The sequence below is a fragment of the Nicotiana sylvestris genome, chromosome 3 (assembly GCF_000393655.2).
Source record: "Nicotiana sylvestris chromosome 3, ASM39365v2, whole genome shotgun sequence".
NCBI classification, from domain to species: Eukaryota; Viridiplantae; Streptophyta; class Magnoliopsida; order Solanales; family Solanaceae; genus Nicotiana; species Nicotiana sylvestris.
The window spans coordinates 180,452,273-180,477,873 of NC_091059.1; the positions used below are offsets into that span (position 1 = coordinate 180,452,273).

At 38.0% G+C, this 25,601-nt stretch overlaps 2 protein-coding genes across 2 annotated transcripts; both read left to right on the forward strand.

Moving 5' to 3' along the window:
• Positions 1-10,436: 10,436 nt before the first annotated feature.
• LOC138886947 (NAC domain-containing protein 78-like) lies at positions 10,437-11,165 on the forward strand. The gene has a single exon (XM_070168633.1). The coding sequence runs from the start codon at positions 10,437-10,439 to the stop codon at positions 11,163-11,165; it is 729 nt and encodes a 242-aa protein (XP_070024734.1).
• Positions 11,166-13,763: 2,598 nt separating this feature from the next.
• On the forward strand, positions 13,764-18,998 carry LOC138888436 (uncharacterized). The gene is made up of 4 exons (XM_070170299.1): positions 13,764-14,436; positions 14,701-14,864; positions 18,764-18,843; positions 18,950-18,998. The coding sequence occupies exons 1-4, from the start codon at positions 13,764-13,766 to the stop codon at positions 18,996-18,998; spliced, it is 966 nt and encodes a 321-aa protein (XP_070026400.1).
• The last annotated feature ends 6,603 nt before the right edge of the window (positions 18,999-25,601 follow it).

Here is a 25,601-nt window from a genome sequence, read left to right on the forward strand (position 1 = left end):
CCAAGAACTCCCAAATCCGAGTTCAAATGACCCATCAAATCCTAATTGTTTGGTTTCAAAATTCAAGCCCTAGTTCTTGATTTGTAGACTTATATTTCAAGAATATATAGGTGGAATTCACAATAAAAACGAGTTCTAAGTCCAAGAAACTTACCTCAAGTCGTTCCCCCTTGAATCCCTCTTTAATCTCTACCAAGAAGCTCTCAAAATGATCAACCATGGAGGAAAAATGACCCAAAATCGCGGATGATTTGTTTTGTAAACTCAAATTTTTCGGAAGTACTGTTCACCCGCGCTGTTATTGTTCACACGCGTGGACACTGTTCACCCGTGCGGTTACTGTTCACGCTGCTAAAAAAATACAGCAGTAGCCAAAGAAATTGCAGCACTTTTCTTTTTACTAAAATGGCTCTAACTCCATCATACGAACTCGGAATTCAGTGATTCTTGTTCCTACGAGTCATAAATAATGATACGAACATAGTCCTTCAATTGAAACTCAATTCGGAGCTCGTTTGCTCAGTGCGATATCCATTTCGCTCGTTAAACAATTAACTCATGTTTCGTGTCAAAACCCAATCGCGACTTGATGAAATTAGACGAAACTTTTCAGATCACTCCTATAATTCATTATTTAAATTCTGGAAATCTCGAAATAAAATTTCGATCTGTAGAACTAAAAATGAACCTTTGGATCATTACATGCTTATGCTCAAACGACAAAAATCTTCCAAAAACTCTTCCAAAACTTATCCGAGCCTAATGGGACCCCGACCAAACATGCCAACATAATTCATAACATTATTCAAACCTCTTCCAATCATCCAAACACCTCAAACAACATCAAATTACCCAAAACTCATCGAATTCAAGCCTAATTTTTTAAAAACTTCCGAAATACACTTTCGATCAAAACCCAACCAAACCACGTTCGAATGACCTGAAATTTTGCACACATATCCCAAATCACCTAACGAAGCTACAGCAACTCTCGGAAATCCATTTTGACTATCAGATCAAAATCTCACCTATCAACCGGAATTCGCCAAAATACTAACTTCGCCAATTCAAGCCTAATTCTACACCGGGCCTCCAAAATTACTTCCGATCACACTCCTAAGTCTCAAATCATCCCTCGAAGCTAACCGAATCATCGGGATTCAAATCTGAGCCCTCTAACACATAAGTCAACGTCCGGTTGGCTTTTCCAAAACAAACCTTCCTTAAAGAGACTAAGTGTCTCATTTCCTACTAAAACCAATTCAAATCAACTCGTTCACACCCAACAGTGATAATGAAGCATAAAGAAATAGAAAATGGGGAAAATGGGGCGGTAATTCACGAGACGACGGGTCGGGTCGTCACATCCTCCCCAACTTAAACAAATGCTCGTCCTCGAGCATACCCAGAGTTGTCCTAGAAGTCAACCAATAGCTGAACGACTTTACCAAGAATATACCCGTGGGTGATCCCACACTACCCTATCTCACATAGGTCCGATAACACAACATAGCTGAAATTTCACAATCCATCTAGTCCATAAACCATAGAACCACAATGCACCTTCCGAAATCATACACAAGATTAGAACTTCACATCCATACTCAGAATAAGCCCGAACCAGCTGTAATAAACCATACCTGCAACATCAGGTGCAATTATCTCATATACCACATAACTCAAACACTCGGAACGATAATTTCTATTAACAGTAGTTGCACATAATAATCGAATATCGATAGGAAACCTCTTAACAACTAAAGCCTCATTCCAACACTTTCACATACTGCCAATGATAAAGGAAACACGCAATAAATCATAACCATTTCCTATGTCAACCATTCATGAAGTCATTTCTCTCCTGGTAATTACCATAGCAAATTTTGAACCGAACCTCAATATTTACCCATCACATATACTGAAATCGAATCCATTTGCATTCATTAATGATTTCAACGATCTCTTCTGACCAAATACACTACTCAAGTGACATGACACATCAATACATGCCTAAGCCACAACTTGCATAATACGTGCACCAATAAGAAACAGTCCGAACATACTCAATTCATGAAAATGACTCAACTAAGAGAGCTGTACCTCAAACTCACCAGTACTGCTACAACAGAAGGCTGAGACCCTGTCTCACATCATAGAAACATGACACACAAATTTGACCCGCATTGTCATATTTCCATACAGCTTTGCTGCAACGTGCGTTCCTATCCAAATACTACTCCACAGGAAACACCTCAAGTCACTATGCTTGAAATCGACAACCATGCTCAATTGATGTATGGAGCCAAAGCAAATCATTACACCCATGGTGACACAAATAACACACACCACGCAAACCTGATAGAACATAACCGGTACATTATTCACCGAGCAACACCCAATTACTCATCCCGCTCGACTTCCACTACTACAACTCTTATTGGAGCCAGACGATTCGGTTCCCGATACCAAATTAATACCAAAATCAACAACCTCGCCCGGCAACATGCCTAGCCATATGAAACTCATCTGAAAAGTCCCCCAACACCGGAACTGAATTAATAATAGCAACCTTTGTAGTGACATCCATCACGAATGCCCAATTAAGAAAGCAATCTTTCCCAACCATCCGCTGGTCCTTTGAAATATAAACCACTCTGCTAGAACATAATCCAATGCACTTCATCACTCAACCCGTGGCATTTTCGGTATTGCCCGTAGCACAATAGTTCAGAATCACTCAACACTAAGACAACCAGTCTAAATTCCGACATCACATCCAAAATCTAACATACCAGCAAACAAAGATCCAATCGAGCCTTCAAATCCCGATTGCCTCTAAACGGTGCCGAATACACACGATCTACCACCACAACCTAGCCTGTACATGAGAACTCCCAGTCTGCAACTCCATATGGCACACAAATCATCATACCTGATTCCAGTTTCCACCGTGCGAATACATGCACACCTTTGATACCCAATCATTCCACGACAGATACTCAAAATTTCCCTGTGCTACCAAGCAAACCCGAATACCACCAGTGAACCCACTAAGAACATGCCGCAATACTACCGAAATATTATCAGTTTAATCACATTACCTTTTTCTGAGACATATACACTCATCAAATCACTTCCAATTAGCAATACCATTTCCTTAATCATCTGAAGATCATTCACCCTAATCATTTGAAGCTCATTTCTCTAATCAACTAAAGCTGCTCATACCGCCTAAGAATGTTATGAATTTCCATTCAGAACTGAACTGTAACCTTACACACACAAATCTCAACCCTTCACAACATATCGCATATACCATACCATCCTAAGGTAACATGAGGACTTCACCTCCTTTCCGAACCATGAACGTTTATGTACTCAACTAGTCAAGAACTTCCATTGATCCCATCTAGAATAAAAATCATTACACATCTCATGCTCTGCATGACATACATAGGTCTTGTTCAAATTCTTACAATACCGATACGACGGATGAGATCTGTATAAATTCATAACACCGCCAAATCAACAATTCATTGGGTCTATACTTCTGACAAGAACTATCACCTCATTCTTAACCAAACAATGGTCTTAATCCCTTAATTTACTTCATATACTTAGATTGCACTGATCTCGAATTCAATGATCTCGTCTCACCCATTACGAACTGCTCAGGCAATAAGCCACCCAGACATAATCAAAAGCCGCATATGATGCCCCAATATGCCAACAGGCTACCAATTCGAACGCGATACAAAAAAAGAAAACGAACTCTGGAAGGAATTACCAATCACATGCACTAATACGGACTTTCCTTAGAAAACAGGAAGCAAGGCATACAAAATAGCATATAGAAAACTATACTCAACATCACACTGTTGCAAAATTCATACTTGGTTTACATCTTTAATCAATCAAGTGATCACATGCCACACTTATATAATCTTCCCATGGGACACACTCCCACAACCTACCACAACAATATCTGGAGCGTACATCCAAACCACCGGTCGCACTAACACTAAAGAGCGATCAAGAATTATTAACCAGGACGCAAAACCCTTTTTACAAAACACCGATCTTAGGTGACGCTGAAGATAATACCAACTTACTGTAAACATCGAAACTTATCTCCTGCTCATCCGAGCTCATGACATCTTGTCAAAAAATTTCCTTCACTCGTGCCATTATCGGCCCAATTTCCACAACCAGAACCGATTCACCAGCATGCATCAAATCGGAACTAGCATAGTACATAACCGCATAATCCGCTAACCAATAGCAAGCTCCCCAACTTGGCTCGAAGCCATAGATCACAACATACTATACTCATAACGCATATACTCCATTGTTGCCTCAATACCATAGTGATATTAAACTCGATCCTTCATAAGCTTGTGGAAACACAAATCATTTAGAATTTTTAACTCTTCTGCAAATCTCGCATTCACTTACACAACAGTTAAGCCCACTCTCTAGGCGATCCAATTTAGATTTTAACACATTTTATTCACTTGCAATTGAGGTCTTCTAATAGATAACATAAGGATAACACAACTTTAGAACACCCCGCAAGAGATGACCCACCTGCTTTGCCCCCAACTAACATTTCTGCATACCTTCCACCGTCATAAGCATTACGCAGTCACTTGATCTTCCTGAGTCTGTACTCATACCGCAACATGAAATTTACTTCACTCCCAACTAGGAGACATGAAAAAATTCTTCACACGCCCATAACTCGGGCTATAACTTGAATCACGATGGACTTCAAGCATCTATTAGTTCTTCCATCATTCAGCAGACCCTTCTCGTCGCTTCCAAATCATATAAATACGCCTCGAAGTACTAACATACTCATCACATAGCCACAACCATCATTTCCACAAACAGGGACACTACCGAACATATAAGTTCAAAAACACTTGTTCACACAATCAGCACCTCGGCGCTCCCGTCATAGGCAAAGATCCAACCTCAAGTCCTCCAGACTGGCCCACCATAAACTCACAGAGATAACACCTCGCCCCTCGATAGGGGAATCACAAGCCATCGAGGCACATCTGATACTGAGCACCCATGCGCGCATACGAACGCGTGGAAGGAATTTCAAAAGTTTCATTTCAAGATGAATCAAGGATGCACGATAAGAATTCAAGAATGTAAAGTTTTCCTAAAGGTTCTGCAGCCTCTTGAGGATAAATACAGACGTCTCCGTACCGATCCGCGAGACTCTACTAAACCGGCTCATGACTCGCGGGACCAATTAACCTAGGCTCTGATACCAACTTGTCACGACCCCAACCCCGATCATGATGGCGCCCAACACACTGCTAGGCAAGCCCGACCATTCAACAACATTATCCCAAATTCTTATTCAGATTATAGATAAATATCACAGAGAATTAACTAAGTCATTTTATTCAAGTGTATAATTAATAATAAAATCTGTGAAAGTTCAATTAAAATACCACACCATAGCCCAATAGAATCCGGTGTCACGAATATGAGCCTCTAATATAGAATATCCACCTATTACAAGTCTGTCTAAGAAAAATACGGAATAAAAGATAGAGATAGAGGGGAGAAATCAAGGCTGCGAACGCCATGCAGCTACCTCAATACTCTCGGATACTGCCTGCTCAGCTAAACAATTCCTCACTTAGCATGTGGTGTACCTGGATTTGCACGCAAGGTGTAGGGGTAATGTGAGTACTCCGACTCAGTGAGTAATAAACATAAATAAAGGCTGAGAATAGGAAATCATGGAAAAATACAAAGTAAACTATAACTGGCAGTTTAAAACAACAAATAGTGAAGCAACAAGTCAATTAAGTCAGAGTACCAAATACTGAGACAGGTATAACAGATAAAAACAAATGCATGAGTGTAATGCAATGCATATGATGGTACACTCTAGTACCCACTGCGCCGTGCAGCCCGAGCCATCCATTTATTTATCGTCGACGACGCTCACTGGGGGTGTGTGCAGACTCCGGAGGGGCTCCTACAGCCCAAGGGCAATATCAAGCCATCTCATGGCATCAAATCTAGGCCCTCGGCCTCATATCAATCTCAGTATAATCACCCAGTCTCTCGGCCTCAATATCAATGTAATCAACCAGGCTCTCGGCCTCAATATCAATATAACACTGCTGCGGCGCGCAACCCGATCCATGCTCAGTCCAGAAATCATCATAAGCCCCTTGGGCATTTGTAAAATAGTAGTTCTCAGCCCGAAATATCATTTAAGTTTTCAAATCTTAGAAAGATGGCAGAGTTTGCAAAACAGTATTTAAAACCTTGGATTGAGGTCAAATGGTATGCAAAATATGCGAAAGTAGTGATATCAATCCCTGAAGGATTCAAATAATTAGCAAGAAGCCCAAATGTAACAATTAAATCCAAGTAAGGATGATTCTCAATTTAGTTCAAGTAGAAAACATGGTAAAAACATCTCTCAGGACGGACTAAGTCACAATCCCTAACGGTGCTCTACCCTACGCCCGTTATCCGGCGTGCAAGTCACCTCAATATAGCGTTACGATGTGAAATTCCAGGGTTTCAAACCCTCAGGACATCATTTACATCAATTACTCACCTCAAGACGGTCAAAGTCTAACTCGCTATGCCCTTGCCTCTCAAATTACCCTCCTCGTGCGACGAATCTTCCCAAAATCACAACGAATATGTCGCATTATGCTAAAGAGACAATACCCAATCGAAAGCAATCGAAAAATATCAAAATTCACGAATTTGACAAAACTCGAACCCCGGGCCCACGTCTCAAAAAATCAGAAAATTAACATCACCGGATTCCTTGTCTCACCACGAGTCTATACATACCAAAAACTCCCAAATCCGATTTCAAATGACCCATCAAATCCTAATTGTTTGGTTTCAAAATTCAAGCCCTAGTTCTTGATTTGTAGGCTTATATTTCAAGAATATCTAGGTGGAATTCACAATAAAAACGAGTTCTAAGTCCAAGAAACTTACTTCAAGTTGTTCCCCCTTGAATCCCTCTTTAATCTCCACCAAGAAGCTCTCAAAATGATCAACCATGGAGGAAAAATGACCCAAAATCGCGGATGATTTGTTTTGTAAACTCAAATTTTTCGGAAGTACTGTTCACCCGCATTGTTACTGTTCACGCGCGTGGACATTGTTCACCCGCGTGGTTACTCTTCACGCGCGGTTACTCTTCACGCTGCTAAAATAAATACAGCAGCAGCCAAAGAAATTGCAGCACTTTTCGTTTTACTAAAATGGCTCTAACTCCATCATACGAACTCGGAATTCGATGATTCTTGTTCCTATGAGTCACAAATAATGATACGAACATAGTCCTTCAATCAAAACTCAATTCGAAGCTCGTTTGCTCAGTGCGATATCTATTTCGCTCGTTAAACAATGAACTCATGTTTCGTGTCAAAAACTCAATCGCGACTTGATGAAATTAGACCAAACTTTCCAGATCACTCCTATAATTTATTATTTAAATTCTGGAAATCTCAAAATAAAATTTCGATCTCTAGAACTAAAAATGAACCTTTGGATCATTACATGCTTATGCTCAAACGGCAAAAATCTTCCAAAAACTCTTCCAAAACTTATCCGAGCCTCATGGGACCCCGACCAAACATGCCAACATAATTCATAACATTATTCAAACCTCTTCCAATCATCAAAACACCTCAAACAATATCAAATTACCCAAAACTCATCGAATTCAAGCCTAATTTTCTAAAAACTTCCGAAATATACTTTCGATCAAAAACCCGACCAAACCACGTCCGAATGACTTGAAATTTTGTACACATATCTTAAATCACCTAACGAAGCTACAAAAACTCTCAGAATTCCATTCCGACTCTCGGATCAAAATCTCACCTATCAACCGGAATTCGCCAAAATACTAACCTCGCCAATTCAAGCCTAATTCTACAACAGACCTCCAAAATTACTTCCGATCATACTCCTAAGACACAAATCATCCCCCGAAGCTAACCGAATCATCGGGATTCAAATCCGAGCCCTCTAACACATAAATCAACGTCCGGTTGACTTTTCCAAAACAATCCTTCCTTAAAGAGACTAAGTGTCTCATTTCCTACTAAAACCAATCCAAATCAACTCGTTCACACCCAACACTGATAATGAAGCATAAAGAAATAGGAAATGGGGAAAATGGGGCGATAACTCACGAGACAACGGGTCGGGTCGTCACAGAGGAATACCATTAGGAGCGTGCAAGTCTCTCGGAGAAAGTTGTCTTAGAACTTATAAGTGGTTGAAATTCAATTATTTTTCTTCTATGCTAGAATATGATTAAAACTTGAATTGGATTTTGCTGTAAATAAACAAAAGGTCTCCTCTTTCTTCCGCTTCCTTTGATTATCATTTTGTTTTCTACAAAATCTCACTTGTGAGCGTAAATATGCCCTTGCCTCTTGATTTAATTAAGTGCATCTATTATCATGCATGGGATTATGTTGTATTTATCAAGTTAAGATTCTTTTTTATTTTATTTTGGGCAGTGGAAGGAATGTATATCAAGCGCGTAGCAGATATTAAAAGCATGAATATAATTTTATTTTGGAAAGTTCTTGGTTGTTGTTTGCCTAAATGTTTGACTAATCTAATAATTATATGCTCCAAAATAATAGATGGCAAAAAGGAATTAAGGAAAAAGGTTATGTGCAAGATTCATTAGGAAGTCAGATAAGTTAGAAAATGAATGTTACTCCTAACATATTCATTTGCTTTCTTTCTTCTTTGTATTTTGTGGGTAGTTACTTTACTGATATGCAACTAACAGATTGTCAAAGAATATTAAAAAAAATTGTTTCATTGTATAAAAAATAGATAATCTTTCCTTTTATTGAAATTATTTATCCAGCATTTGCATATGAGAAGGTTTGATTTTTGCAAAATAATTTCATTAGTTATATTTGGTCCAGACATAATTGATTGGTAGATATTTAAAAAAAAGCTTAATTTTGTTTGATTTAGGGTCGACAATTAGTGCTACCGGAAAAAGTTCAATGTTTTGGCCAAGCTTCTCCAAGGCCAAAAGTAATTTTTTATATTTAAAAAGTGTTTTTTTTAAAGTTGAGGTGTTTGGCCAAGCTTCTAGGAAGAAAAACGTTTTTTTGAGTAGAAGCAGAATCAGTTTTTAAGAAGCAGAAAAAAGTTGTTCTCCCAAAAGCATTTTTGAGAAAAACACACTTAGAAGTTGTTTCTAAAAGCTTGGCCAAACACTAATTGATTCGCAAAAGTGTTTTTCAAAGTAATTAGCCAAACACAAATTATTTTTCACCAAAAGTACTTTTAAAAAAAAATATTTTTCAAAATAAGTTGATTTAAGAAGCTTGGCCAAACAGGCTATAAATTGTGTTCAACCATTTTTTACCCGGATAAACTCATCTTTATTATGAGTTGAACGCATATTTTAAAACCACGTTTAGAATGTGTTGAGATGCTTGGATTTCTTAGAGATGAATAACCTTAGATGAATTCAATGTTATATTTGGTACTTAATTGTGTCCTATTCATGCTTTCTTATTGTATTAGGTGAAAGTTTGATTTGATAACAAAAAGAACATAATTATTTCAAAGCATCTACTCTTAGTTGTGAGGGTTAATAAGGAACCGGAATAGCTCGTAACGATGCACATTGTAGTGTTCTTCTAATATCAATCTGATTTGTTGCCTATAAACACTTATTATTGCTAGCCAAAAACTGTATGTTTCATTTGTATAAATAGTTATCTTCTGAATGTATAACTAAAAATAATTTAGAAGTCTTTATTTAATTTGTACCGTAAATAGAAGTTATAAGATGAGATTAAATTTATGCAATCTTGTATCAATTAGCGTATGGATTAACATAAATGCATTTTTCTTTTTAATTAAAAAGAGTAATAGTGTCTAAACTTCTATTTATATTTATTATTGGTATGCTTGTCATTTTTTTAGATTTATTGATATCTTTTATGACCGCGCGAAGCGCGGATAAATTTACTAGTATCATTAATATGTTGAATGATTTAAGTTATACTAGTGTAACAATACCATTAACGTATAGAATGATTTAAGTTACATACATCTAATGCTAATACAAAGATTAGGAAAAAACTAACTTGAGTCCCAAGCTTAACCTTCCGCAGAAATCAACACTTCTTTTATCTCCTAAAAATTTGTTTCCTAAATTTTCTCTGTTGGAATTAACCTGATCAGATATCTATAAATAGTCCATTATATTACAGCATTCACATTAATTAACTTCCGCCATTCGTTTAGGTTTTTCTTTCATAGTTCTTGTCTTTTTACTTGAGAGAACAGAACTTCTTGTCTTTGCATATTGCGGCAATTACTATTGTCTCAGTTTTGTGTTTCTCTATAAGCAAGAAAAAGAGACTACCATATATACCATGTCGATGGTGCCAGCTGCACGCCGTGGGTGTATCATGGGTGTTCGGTTTCACCCTACTGAAGCAGAGTTGATCAACTTTCTGAAAAGGTTCCTAAAGGGCGAGCTTTTGCCGAGTGAATGCCCTAATTTCCAACTTGCCGATATCTATGGAGACCAACCACCATGGGAGATATTTGGAGCTAATTCTGATCATCCCAAAGAGAAGGTTCGCTATATTTTTACTCGGTTGAAGAAGCAGAAGAGTGAGCATACAAGGGTTCGTCGAACTTGCGCCAACGGGACATGGAAAGGCCAAACCGGTATTGATCCTATCAAGAACGCTAAGGGAACTGTGGCTGGGTTTAGAAGATGTTTCAAGTTTCAAACTAGTCGTAGTAAAGAAGGTGAGCACAATAAAAATTGGCTGATGAAAGAATATTCCGTCGGGAATGATTTCTTTAGAGAAAACAATATTCCTAAGGAGGATATTGTTGTGTGCCGAATCAAGAAGAATATAAGATCAAAGAAAAATCATGGGGTAAATATGGAGGAACAAGATGTTCCAAAAGCAATCGAAGCTATGTTACATGGACCTGATGAAGATTACTGCACAACAGTACAACCAGCAACAATATGTCAAGCAGCTGATCAACATCAAGTTAATGACTGGTCCAACTACCAACAGGAGGTCAATTGGGCTGATGATATGCTCATAGGGATAGACGAGTTTGGAGATATAATCTGGTAAGCATGAGTAATGAAAGGGAAGCAGATATATCGATGGCCGACGGGAGGAGAGACACGCAACAATCAATTTATATATAACTTTGTTGAATGAAGTACTAGATGAAATTTACAGTAAAAATAGGAGTAGCTTTTAGCTAGGTAACAGTTTCTCATTGGAACTAATTACTTCGTAAAAGAAACTAGCTAGCTATTGCCAGAAGAATTTCCTTGTAGTCACATATATATATGGAGTATCACTTAATATAACTTTGACATGATTTCCTGCTATGTATTGTTGTAGGTTTAATGCTTAATATCTGTTCTCTGGCAGTAATTCTTTGTCATCATTCATGCTTATCAAAAAATTCTAACTAATTCATCGTTCACAATTTTTGTTGTATCAAATCCATCCTCTGGCTAGCTATAGAACAAATTACTGTCCATATTATTCTCGTAGTGTATCTTGTTGGTTTCACTGAACAAAATTATTATTTGTTGTTTTGATTGCAACGGATGTCTTTCTTGTCATATTCTTACTGGTTTTTGTCTGTAGTGCGGGATTTTATAATTACTCTCTAAAGTTTTTATTTTGTTCCACATATTTAGATGGGTGACTGAACTCCGAACTAATCCATATCAGGGACTGTTGATATTTTTTGATTATTTTTTTAAAGTGTAACCTCATATGGTCAAGTTAACTGTACTAAGCTTGTTGTTAAACACTGCTAAAGTAAACTAGTTTGATCACCCCCGTCACGAATTGTTTACACGCAAAAGAAGCCCGTTTTAAATTTTCTCTAGGTAGATTCAGAATACGGTATAATTTTTGTAATCCGATTATTTCCGTTTCCTATATTGTCTCCATAAATATTTTCCCCAAGTTCTTATAACTTGGATGAATAATGATGTCCGTACTATTATCAAGTTTACGTTTAATTAATTAATCACATCTTAACCATGCATGATTAGGATTATGAATATTTAATTCCATATAAATATTTGCTAACAAAAGATTTGGCGCGCGATTCCAATCATCGCAATTGGAAGCATACTATTTCCATTTACACAGTGCTCGAACTAATGATGTTCCAGTTGAGCACTTGAACACATAATAAAGTGTTCCAATTAGACACTTGCCACCAGAGATATTGGAAAAATGATTTTCAATTTAACGAGGAGAGCCTTCAAATGTATTCAACGGAATAGGAGTTTGTTTTTAATTGATTGGGTTCTTTTTTAACTGACATGCCTTGTTTTTGTTTGTTATAGTACCTGCTTATATTTGATGTGTATAATTACAGGAGGTGGGATATATATTTTAAGTGGTTAATTTATCCAGGTGACGAACACGAGCAGACAGAAGCTTTTTCAAAGTTTGAGACAGAAGTGTCTAATATGAACATTTTATGATGTGTTTAGATGCTCAATCGGAATAAGCCTGGGGTCGAGTATCTAAATAAAATATACTAACAAGTTTAAGCGGCTCTCACTGTATTCCGCATATACTAGCAGGCGTCTTTAAAGGTAGGTCTAGGGAGTTAGCAGAAGAGTACTCTATATCAATCTGTTATATATAGGAACAAATGTTTCTCATCGAGTATGCTTCAAATCGTTGCCAAATATCCAATAATAAATATTTGAGGCACATCAACTATGAATTCAAATATGATGCTTTTTTTAGTTTGTCCTTGATAAGAAATAGTAAAATAGAAAATTCTGATACCAAAAAATTGTTTGTGCTGATTCTAGCAAAACTGCTATGCAAAACTATAAAAGATAGATGCTTGTTGTCTCCTATTTAGGGGGTTCCAATTTGACTGATACCGAGATGCATCCTATTTTCCGTGGCAGTGGTCAGTTGAGTAGTAAGGAAGTATAGTTTCTCAAGTGTTCAACAAGAAAACAGAGATCCTTGGAGTTGCCAAGATGAAGTTCATGAAACTTGGATCCAAGCCTGATACCTTTCAGTCAGATGGGAACAATGTCAGATATGTTGCTTCTGAGTTGGCCTCGGACATCACAGCTAATGTCGGAGATGTAAAGTTTTACTTGCACAAGTTTTGTCCTATCCAAGAGTACCTCTTTGCAAAAGCTGGCTGCTAATGCTGTAGGACCCAAAAAAAAAGTGAAACATCTAAAAAGATGAAAAAGATGAAAAAGAGGCCAAATTAGGTGGCTTGGAAATTGAATGGGCGGATGAAGAAATTGAATGGGCGGATGAAAAAAGTCAATTTTGTGTTGCTAAGAGGTTGACAACTTTGCCTATAAATAGAGATGCCTCCTTCTTTGTTAAACGCACCAAAATAAAGAGAGAAGCAACATATAGTTAGTGAGAGTAATCCACAGATTATTGTCTGTGAGATAATTAGTGAGTGGTAGTAATATTGTAGTGAAGTGTGTTAAATAAAGAGTATTATTTCTTTCAAAGTTGTAGTAGTTTCTTGACACTACTAAGTTGCAATATTATAGTAATAATATTGCTCCACTCGGGTATTGTATTTTACCCCGCTAAAATATTTGGTGTCATTATTACTCTCTTGTGTTATTATTATTTGCTGTGGATATTATTCCTGAGCGGGATTATTTATTTATTTTATCCCAACAACGTGGTATCAGAGCCATGGCAAATAATGGTCCGCTATCTTTTCAGTACCCTCGTCTGACAAAAGATAATTATGAGAAATGGTGTCTACTTATGAAAGTCATCCTTGGCTCTCAGGATGTATGGGAAATCGTAGACAGAGGGTATGCAAAACCCGATAATGAGGAAGCTCTGCCCCAAAATAAAAAAGAGGTCTTGGCAAAGACAAGGAAGAAGGATCAACAAGCCCTCACGCTCATCCACCAATGTTTGGATGATGTCATGTTTGAGAAGGTGGCAGATGCTACCACCTCAAAGGAAGCTTGGGAGATTTCACAAAATTCTCTTCAACGAGTTGACAAGGTGAAAAATTTAAAACTTCAAACTCTAAGGGCTGATTTTGAAGTTTTAAAAATGAAAGAATCCGAATGTATCTCGGATTATTTTTCAAAAGTGAAGGCTGTTGTAAATCAACTAAGAAGATACGGGGAGGACATAGAAGATGTCCGTGTGGTAGAAAAAATCCTTTGCACTTTAACACCTAAATTTGATTTTGTGGTGTGTGCTATTGAGGAGTCTAAAGATTTAGACTCTATGATGGTGGAGCAATTGGAAGGTTCTTTACAAGCCCACGAAGAAAAGATCAAAAGGAGACAAGAAGTGTCATTGGAGCAACTTCTTAAAACTCAGGCATCCTTCAAGGATTATGGAGGTGAAACAAGCTATCGAGGAAACAGACGAGGACGAGGCCGAGGTCGAGGAGGTCATGGAAGAGGAAGAAGTAATGGTAACAACTTCAACAATGAAGTTAAAATCCACCAAACATTCAAAGGTCGTGGTCGTGGACAAAGAGGAGGAAGAGGACGTGGATACTACCAAGAAAATAATGGACAAAGGTATGACAAATCAAAAATTGAATATTATAATTGTCATAAATTTGGCCATTACTCTTGGGAATGTCGTAGCAATGTTGAAGAAATGGCTAACCTTGTTGACGACAAGAAACAAGAAAATGAGTCAACGTTGTTTATGACACTCAAGGAAGAAGATAGAGATGATTGCAGCTCGTGGTATTTGGACAATGGAGCAAGAAATCATATGTGTGGGTGCAAAGAGAAGTTTGTGGAGATCAATAAAACAGTGAGAGATAATGTGTCCTTTGGAGATACCTCAAAAGTTCAAATCGAAGGGATATGTACGATTCTGATCTCCTGTAAAGATGGTAGTCACAAGTTAATTCAAGATGTTTATTATGTGCCAAAATTAAAAAGTAATATTTTAAGTTTGGGTCAACTTCTTGAAAGGGAATATGACATCCACATGAAAAATATGCATCTTTGGCTTAGAGATTTAACTGGAATTCTAATTGCTAAAGTGCATATGGCAAAGAATAGATTGTTTTCTCTGAATCTTAAAACAATTGATGCAAAATGTTTGAAGGCTAATGTGCAAGATGAATCAATGTGTTGGCACATGCGATTTGGGCACTTAAATTTTGAAGCGCTCAAATCAATGGGAGAAAAGAACATGGTGCATGGGATACCATCAATCAACCATCCAAATCAATTGTGTGAAGCTTGTCTTCTTGGAAAACATGCAATGAGGAGTTTTCCAAAGGAGGCCATGTCAAGATCAACCAAGCCGCTCCAGCTTGTCCACACTGATGTGTGTGGACCAATCAATCCACCTTCTTTTGGTAAAAGAAAATACTTTCTGCTTTTCATTGATGACTTTAGTAGAAAGACTTGGGTTTATTTCTTGAACCAAAAATCTAAAGCTTTTGCTGCTTTTAAAAATTTCAAAGTACTTGTGGAGAAAGAAAGTGGCAATGAAATTAAAGCTCTAAGGTCCGATAGAGGAGGCGAATTCACCTCAAACGAATTTAATGACTTCTGTCAACTTCATGGAATTCGTCGCCCTCTAACGGTACCTTATTCACCTCAACAAAATTGTGTTGCAGAGAGAAAGAATTGAATGATTCTTAATATGGCTAGATGTATGTTGAAAGCTAAAAGTATGCCTAAGGAATTTTGGGCCGAAGCTGTTTCTTGTGCAGTTTATTTGAATAACAGGTCTCCAACAAGAAATGTTAGAGATCAAACCCCTCAAGAAGCATGGAGTGGAAGAAAGCCAAGTGTCAAGCACTTAAGAATCTTTGGGAGCATAGCCTATGCTCATGTGCCACATCAAGGGAGAGCGAAGCTTGACGATCGAAGTGTCAAGCATGTGTTTGTTGGCTATGATACGAGTTCAAAAGGCTACAAGATATACAACCCAAGCAGCGGCAAGGTAGTGGTAAGTCGTGATGTTGAATTTGATGAAGAATTGGCATGGAATTGGGAAGCTGAGGAAGAAACTTCATATGATTTTCTTCCATACTTTGGTGATGAAGAAGAACTAGAGACCGTGGAACCTGTGCAGGACACAACTCCACCTCCTTCTCAAACAAATGTTGCATCTCCCTCTTCTCAAGAAGGTTCAAATGAACAGCTGCAAAGGACAAGGAGCATTCAAGAGCTCTATGAGGACACAGAAGAAGTTATTAATTTTGATTTTTTATGTTGTCTCTTTGCTGACAGAGAACCAATGAACTTTGATGAAGCTGTTACAAACAAAAGGTGGATACAAGCCATGGAGGATGAGATCAAGTCAATAGAGAAGAACAACACTTGGGAGTTAACAACTCTTCCCAAAGGTCATCGAGCAATTGGAGTGAAATGGGTATACAAAATAAAGAAGAATGCTGATGGAGATGTGGAGAAATACAAGGCACGACTTGTGGCTAAAGGCTACAAGCAAAGGCAAGGCATTGACTATGAAGAAGTCTATGCACCTGTTGCCCGCATGGAGACGATTCGTTTGCTGATCTCTTTGGCGGCGCAAATGAAGTGGAAGATTCATCAACTAGATGTCAAGTCAGCCTTCTTGAATGGCTATCTTGAAGAAGAAGTCTATGTTGAACAACCATTGGGCTTCGTGGTCAAAAACCATGAAGATAAAGTGTTGCGGTTGAAGAAAGCTTTATATGGATTAAAGCAAGCCCGGAATAGTTGCATCGACAAGTATTTTCAAGACAATGGGTTTACTCGTTGTCTCCATGAATATGCTCTTTACCTTAAAGTTCATACTAATAGAGATATCTTACTTGTTTATCTTTATGTTGATGATCTTATTTTCACGGGTAATAACCCAAGTTTGTTTGAAGCTTTCAAGAAAGATATGTCCCGTGAGTTCGAGATGACAGATGTAGGGCTCATGTCATACTACTTGGACCTAGAAGTGAAACAGATGGAGGATGGAATTTTTATCTCTCAAGAAAGCTATACAAAGGAGATATTGAAGAAGTTCAACATGCTCGATTGCAACCCTGTGAACACACCGATGGAAAGTGGGACAAAATTGTCCAAGTTTGATGAAGGAGAAAAAGTGGATCCCACATTCTTCAAAAGTCTTGTGGGAAGTTTGAGGTACTTGACTTGTACCAGGCCAGATATACTCTTTGCAGTTGGAGTAGTTAGCCGGTTCATGGAGGCTCCTGCCTCTACTCACTTGAAGGTCACTAGAAGAATTCTTCGCTACCTAAAAGGCACGATTGACTTTGGGCTATTTTATTCTTCTTCTAGTGATTTCAGTCTTATGAGATTTTGTGATAGTGATTATGCGGGAGATATTGATGATAGAAAAAGTACAACTGGTTTTGTATTTTTCTTGGGTGATTCTGTTATTTCTTGGAGTTCAAAGAAACAGTCCATTGTTACTCTCTTGACTTGTGAAGCCGAATATAAAGCAGCAACATCATGTATCTGTCATGCTATTTGGCTAAGGAGATTATTGAAGGAGCTTAATTTGCCACAAATTGAAGCTACAAAGATTTGTATTGATAACAAATCAGCGCAGGCACTCGCAAAGAATCTAGTGTATCATGATTGAAGCAAGCATATAGATACAAGGTATCACTTCATCAGAGAATGCATTCCGAAGAAGGAAGTCGAGCTCAAATATGTGAAGTTTCATGATCAAGTTGTAGATATCTTCACAAAGCCTCTCAAGTTTGAAGATTTTCAAAGATTGAGATCAAGACTTGGAATGAAGAAGAAAAATCAAAATTAAGGGAGAGATTTGTAGGACCCAAAAAAAAGTGAAACATTGAAAAAGATGACAAATTAGGTGGCTTTGAAATTGAATGGGCGACTGAAGAAATTGAATGGGCGGCTGAAGTAATTGAATGGGCGGATGAAAAAAGTCAATTTTGTGTTGCTGAGAGGTTGGCAACTTTGCCTATAAATAGAGATGCCTCCTTCTCTGTTAAACACACCAAAATAAAGAGAGAAGCAACATATAGTTAGTGAGAGTAATCCACAGATTATTGTCTGTGAGATAATTAGTGAGTGGTAGTAATATTGTAGTGAAGTGTGTTAAATAAAGAGTGTTATTTCTTTCAAAGTTGTAGTAGTTTCTTGACACTACTAAGTTACAATATTATAGTGATAATATTGCTCCACTCGGGTATTGTATTTTACCCCGCTAAAATATTTGGTGTCATTGTTACTCTCTTGTGTTATTATTATTTGCTGTGGATATTATTCCTGGGCGGAATTATTTATTTATTTTATCCTAACAAATGCAAGTGAAGCAAATTGTGATGAAGTTCACATTCATGCCATTCCTAGAGGACCTACTACCTTTGAAATATGTGCCAAGTTTTGTTACGGCATCACTGTTACAGTGAAGAAGCTATTGAGAAAGGAAATCTTATTTACAAGATTGATGTTTTGCGAAACTCGAGCTTTTCGGAGCTGGAAAGATTCAATAAAAGTTCTTCAAACTACTAAGTCTCAGTCACGTTTGTGTGAAGAATTAAAGTTGATCAGCCACTGCATTGATGCTATAGCACCCAAGAGAGTGAATTGGTCCTATACGCAAAAGCTTTCAAAGGAGAACAGAAATGATCCTAATTTGAATGGTATTAGAAGCCGCATGGTGCCAAAATATTGGTGGGTTAGGACTTAAGTGATCTTGAAGTAGATTTATATAAGCAGGTAATTGTCACTATAAAAAACAAAGGCATTCTTTATTTTGAAGTAATTGGAGAAGCTATGAAAGCTTATGCTTATAGAAGGTGTTTAATAAAGTGTGTTCCAGTTAAATTAAGTCTCTAAATGCCGTGCAATATTGGATATGATTGTATGGTTGTTGCCCTCTGAGAAAGGTTGTGTCTCTTGTAGTTTCTTGTTAGAACTGCTGAGAGCATCAATTTCACTTGATTCTGGATAAATTGCAAAGCCTGAACTAGTTAAAAGAATAGGGCAGCAATTGTAGGAGGCTTCTGTAAATGATCTTTTGATTCGAGGCGCGAATGGGGAAGGAACCATGTATGATGTCCATGTCGTCCAGAAAATATTAGAAGTTTTTATGATGCGAGATAAGGATTCTGAACCTCAGCTAGAAGATGGAGATGAAATTCAGGAGATCCGCAAGCCAGGGATTTTATCAGAAGCTTCAAAACTAATGGTGGCAAAGCTAGTAGATGGATGCCTTACCAAAATTGTCCCTTTGTCAGCATTTATTGGTCTAGCAGAGATGGTATCCAATTTTTCTCGACCCGGTCATGATGGTATCAATGGTGCAATTGATATGTACCTTAAGGAGCACCCTGGAATCAGCAAGAGTGAGAGGCAAAGAATTTTGTAAGATGATGGACTGCAAGAAGCTCTCGGTGGATGCTTGTATGCATGATGTGCAAAACGAGAGGCTATCCCTTCGTTTTGTTCTACAAGTGCTCTTTTTTGAGCAAGTTAGGGCTAATGCATGCCTCGTCTGGGAGCAGTACTCCGGATCTGGACAAAGCTATTAGGGACCTTAATAGTGCTTCATCTGGAAGTTCAAGATCTGCAACAACAAATATAGACGAAGATTGGGATGTTGCAGCCTTTGCAGAAGAACTCAGGGCCTTGAGAGGAGAGAGCTTGCAGCCTTAAGAATGGGAAATGGTGGAACAAACACAAAGTTAATGGTGATGTAAAGAGCCATGCAGACAAGGCTGCCAATTGCCATGGAGTAGAATGAAAGGTTTTCTCATGTCAAAGAGGATATTCTCGAAAATCTGGTCGAACAAAAGGGACAAGGGGAGAATAGTGGGTCAGATTCGTCTGATAGTCTTGGATGTGCTAACTTGGAAGAAGCTAAGGAATCTACTTTTAGTGGCTTTTTTTGATATTGATATTAGCATGTCAAAAGACTAGTCATCTTTCTCTGAAGTCCTCTAGAAGAAAATGAAGGATATAGTTTGACAAAAAAGTTTATAGGAGGAAATGAAGCCTCTTATGGAGTCCGGAACCCCATTGTGGTTCTTTTGGACTCAAATTACGTAAATAAGTCCTCTATACCTTAACAAAATCTTTTCCCGTTAAGGTATAGCGTGGCATATTTTTACGTTATATATACTGACGATGCGTAAAAATATAGCACGCTATACCCCTAATTAAATAATCCCCTTCGTCTTCTTCCCCGACCAGAATCGCCCTCCCCATTTTTTTACTTCAACCTCCCTGTTTCTGGTCCCCCCCCCCCATCATCTTCTTTTTAAAAAAATGTGGGCCCCACCCGTCACACAAAACATTAAGAACATAGGTCCCACATCGTAGTAGAGCATCGTATTATTGTGGTTTCACTCTTTCGGACTCAAATTTTCACACAAAACACTACATCGAGGTATTTTGATTTATTTTATGTCGAAACTTGTATAATAATGTATATTAGTTGATTGAATGTGTTTCCATGTCGTTTTGTGTTTTATTTGCGAAACTAGTATGTTATATTTATCCGGACTTAGATATTAGTGTTCTAAAAAAATGTAAAATTGAGAAATAATTTTTTCTGTTAATATCAGGATTTAGATATTAGTGTTTTCATGTCGTTTTGTGTTTTATTTGCGAAAGTAGTATGTTATATGTATTTTTGTGAATGTTATGTGATTAAAATGTATTTGTTGTTTATATTTAGTTTAGATTATTTATTAGCGTAATAAAATGTAGAACCTTGTAGCGTAGTAAAGTGTAGAGTATTTTAGCGTAGAATCCCTATAGTTTAAGTATTTCTTATACTGGTAGATGAAAATATATACATTATACAATTAAATAATTAAAAATTAAGAATGTAAATTATAAAACAAACACACACAAAATTATCAAAATATTGAATTTGACACACATAATTATTCATGATAGTTTGGTGCTACTGGACCTCAAATATCGAGCCTAGAACCCAATAGGTATATATACTTTGTACAATTAAATAATTAAAAATTATGAATTAAAATTATAAAACAAACACACACAAAATTATCAAAATATTGAATTTGACACACATAATTATTCATGATAGTTTGGTGCTACTGGGACCAATAGGTATATATACTTTGTACAATTAAATAATTAAAAATTAGGAATTTAAATTATTAAACAAGCACACACAAAATTATCAAAATATTGAATTTGACACACATAATTATTCAAGATAGTTTGGTGTTACTGGGCCTCAAATATCGAGCATGGAACCCAATAGGTATATATATACTTTGTACAATTAAATAATTAAAAATTAAGAATTTAAATTATAAAACAAACACACACAAAATTATCAAAATATTGAATTTGACACACATAATTATTCAAGATAGTTTGGTGTTACTGGGCCTCAAATATCGAGCATGGAACCCAATAGGTATATATATACTTTGTACAATTAAATAATTAAAAATTAAGAATTTAAATTATAAAACAAACACACACAAAATTATCAAAATATTGAATTTGACACACATAATTATTCATGATAGTTTGGTGCTACTGGGCCACAAATATCGAGCCTGGAACCCAATAGGTATATATACTTTGTACAATTACATATCAAACATACAATTAATGTTGTTTAATTTACAGTTGACGACATGGACGCCGCCTATACATCCCGGCCCTTACTCTCGTGAGCTATTAGTGCTACAGGGCGATCATAGGTCCGCCCATATATGGGACGAAGAGTTACTGCCCCAAACTCTCTGCGCTAGGAGAGTGGATGACCTATGGGATTTTTTTAGGCCCAGAGATCTCCACGAGCATGTAGTCCAACGCCTACAGGATACGGGATTTTATAGGATTATTGAGATCGGGCGGATGCAGCTCGACTGGGCTTTGATCACGACGTTGACTGAGCGATGGCAACCGGAGACGCACACTTTTCACCTGTCCATTGGCGAGGCCACCATCACGCTGCAGGACGTGGATGTTTTATATGGCCTTCCCATTGATAGCATGGCTGTTTCACTGCCTATTGCTATGAGATCTATGTCGCGTGATGATTATTTGGACATGTTGTATTAGCTCACGGGTTTCAGGCCACAGGATGAGACTTTTTTGTCGGGTGCCAGTCGGTTGTCTTTGACCTCTATTAGACAGTACCTGTAGGTACTCCACCCCGATATCACCAATGATACAGTGGAGATACATATTACCCGGTATACGAGGTTGTTGTTGCTTCTTATATTTGGAGGGGTCTTGTTCCCGAACACTTCAGGGAACCTAGTCAGCCTGAGATTTCTTCATCATATTCAGCTACTAGATTAGTTACCCTATTACATCCAGGGTGTTGTTGTTCTCTCCTACATGTATAGGCAGATGTGTCGGGCGAGCATGGGCACTCAGAGAGATGTTTGTGGTTTTCTGCCTCTTCTACATATGACAACATATTCAAATAATCTGTTCATCAGTTCCAACTCTACATAGTTAGAATTTATCTTAAACCTGACGTCGACTTTGTATGTTAGGTTTGGGTCTGGGAGCGGTTCTTGCAGTTTCAGCCACTTTTACCACAATTACCTCCTAATGTAGCACCTCCGGAACTCCCTCTAGCCAGGAGGTGGGTTCTCCGCCGTACACTTTCACGAGTGTATGATGCTCATCATAATCTTCCCCTCTGCAGGGATGTGTTGGATCTGCCGGAGGGCACACAGGTAAATATATACCTAAACTTACCTGGTATAGATTAACTTAGTGTTGCTCATACTCACGTTTTGCGTTCTTATTTGATAGTTCATCTGGACGCTGTACAACGATGATTTGATAGCTAGCCTGCCAGCATATTGCTGGTCCGGCCGACTGATTTGGAGCACTTCTTATCACGACCCATTTTCATAATAGGTCATGATAGCGCCCAACACCATTGTCGGGCAAGCCAACGCGAAAAATATTAAATAAACTTTCATTTACCTTTACCCAAAAAAATAGTTGAAATAATTCTTTAAGTTGAACTAAAAATCATAAATGATTAATTAAGCAAAAACAATCATACAACCCCAAAATGATACAGTCTACTAATGTGTGTGCCAAGACCTGGTGTCACAAGTTGTGGGCAACTAGTAGAATATACAAAAGAATCACACTATCCTACTGTCCGAAATAGAATAGACAGCAAAAAATACATAAGAAAGACTTTTTCAGGCTGTTGAACGGCATGGGAGGGAAGCAACTCACCGTAGAAGTCTCGAGTTCACTCAGGGATGCGCACCAGACTGATAGCTAGATCCACCTACCTCAAATCGTGTACAATTAAGTACAGAAGTGTAGTATGAGTACATAAACAATATGTACCCCGTAAGTATACCGTCTAATCTCGAAGAAGTAGAGACGAGAGGTCGACTTGATACTTACTAGGGTCAAATAATATGAGAAAAAATCTGTAATAAGCATGGATAGCACAGTTTATTAAAATTGTACGGCAAGGATTAACAATTCTTTTTCCAAATAATATTATGGGTATCCATTTACGTTTCAAGGAATATATGAAGTTCAGTCCACAGAGAAATACTAAGTAAAGCATGCGCAAGCAATACCAAGGGACGTACGGCCCGATCCACCATAAAAGTAAATTGTGCACTGCCTAGGGTTGAACGGCTCGAACCATAGATGCATCTATTACCCCACTCGCGAATTACATGTGCGACGCGGTCAAATATATATATATCCGAGGAGTAGTTATTCACAGGAATATCCAAATTTTATTTAAAAGACCAAACAGGATAAGGTCCCCCCCCCTAGTCTCATTTACCTTAATCAACATAATTTATACGAATCTGAATTTAACATCATGTTACAAGAATATCACGTAGAGCATGTTTTTGGGTCCTAGACTACCTGGACTTAACATAATAGTCGCTATGCACGGACTCTCGTCACCTACTGCGTACGTACCCCTGCATATAATAGCAATTAATTCAATTATTACACCTATGGGGACAATTCCCTCTTACAAGGTTAGAAAGGAGACTCACATCACTCCAAAGTGCACTTCTAATACCAAGAATGAGTCCAAGCCTTCAATTCGGAGCCGAACGATCCCAAACTAGTTAAATGAGGTAAGAACTAGTCAATATAAGTTCACAAGAATGAATTCTAGCAATTTAAGCAATTTCCCAACCATTAACACAAGTTTCCCAAAATTCGACCCCGGGCCCATGTGCCCGGATTCCAAAACATTTCGAAGGAAGTTCTTCTCTATAACCTAAGGAACGATAATATATGATTTCTAATTTGTTCCATAGCAAATTTCGTGGTTAAATCTAAATTTTACTAAAACCCTAGGTTTTTGCACTAACTCCATGATTTCACCTTGATACTAGTGTTTAATCTACCTAAGACATGATTATTAAACTAGGAATAGGTGGAACACACCTATCTCAAGATGCTAGGTGAAGATATTCTCTCAAAATCTCTAAAATCTCCAATGGAAGAGTGAAGAAGTGATAAAAATAACTTAAGACCCGTATTAAATGAACCTCACTTCCTCAGCGATTTCTGCATCTGCGGTCTGATGCGGTCCCGCATCTGTGAAAAGAGGACCGCATTTGAGAAAAGGGCTAAAATGGATGGGACCGTTTCTGCGGTCTTGAGGCCGCATCTGCGGAGCCGCTTCTGTGGCTTGGGAGCTTCTTCTGCAGAGCCGCTTCTGTGGCTTGGGAGCTTCTTCTGCGGTACCTTGCCTGGCCTGCCCTAGGCCGCATCTGCGATGAAATGACTGCTTCTGCGGTCCACCAACCGCAGGTGCGGTTATGATAGAAGCAGCAGCTTCAGCTCTCCTCAAAAATTTCCACTTCACTCGAGCCTCGTTCGATTGATACTCGGGGCTCCCGAGCCCTGCCCGGACATACCGACAAGTCTGAAATCACGAGATAGACCTACTTGAACCTTCGGAGCACCCGAAAAAACGCTAAATCTAGGAATCACCCCCTAAAACCAAATGAATCAAACTTATGAACTTCAAGTTCTTAATTTTCCTCTAACGGGCCAAAACGCCCTTAAACTACTCGGATTGACTCCAAATTTTATAGGCAAGTCTTAAATGATATTTTGGACCTGTACCGGGCTTCGGAACCAACATATGATCCCGATACCTATGAAATCAATCATTAACTAGTTTCTTTAAACCCTTAAAGCTTCAGATTAACAATTTCTAATAAAAATTCATTACTCAAGCTAGAGACGTCGGAATTCGATTCTGGGCATACGCCCAGGTTCCATATTTTCCCACGGACCCTTCGAAATCGTCAAATCACGAATCCGGGTCCATTTTCTCAAAATGTTGACCAACGTCAAACTAAGTCTTTTAAAAAAATTCTAAGGAATCAAATGGGCATATTTCGTTTCAAACTCTTCCAAATCCCCAACCAACCGTTCCCGCAAGTCGTAAATTAGCTAAAGCAAGCACAGGGAGTTTTATGTAAGGGAACGGGGTTCTAAAAGGCAAAACAATCGGTCAGGTCGTTACTTTCTCCACCTCTTAAACAAACATTCGTCCTCGAACGGACATAAAAAAGTACCTGAGCTG

Bases quoted from the DNA above. Each gene is read 5' to 3' on its own strand.
- LOC138886947 (XM_070168633.1), top strand. From the start codon at position 10,437: ATGTCGATGGTGCCAGCTGCACGCCGTGGGTGTATCATGGGTGTTCGG.
- LOC138888436 (XM_070170299.1), top strand. From the start codon at position 13,764: ATGGCAAATAATGGTCCGCTATCTTTTCAGTACCCTCGTCTGACAAAA. The intron at 14,865-18,763 runs GTGAGAGATAAT...TTATATAAGCAG, and splicing joins TTGTGGAGATCAATAAAACA to GTAATTGTCACTATAAAAAA. The intron at 18,844-18,949 runs GTGTTTAATAAA...TGTCTCTTGTAG, and splicing joins AAAGCTTATGCTTATAGAAG to TTTCTTGTTAGAACTGCTGA.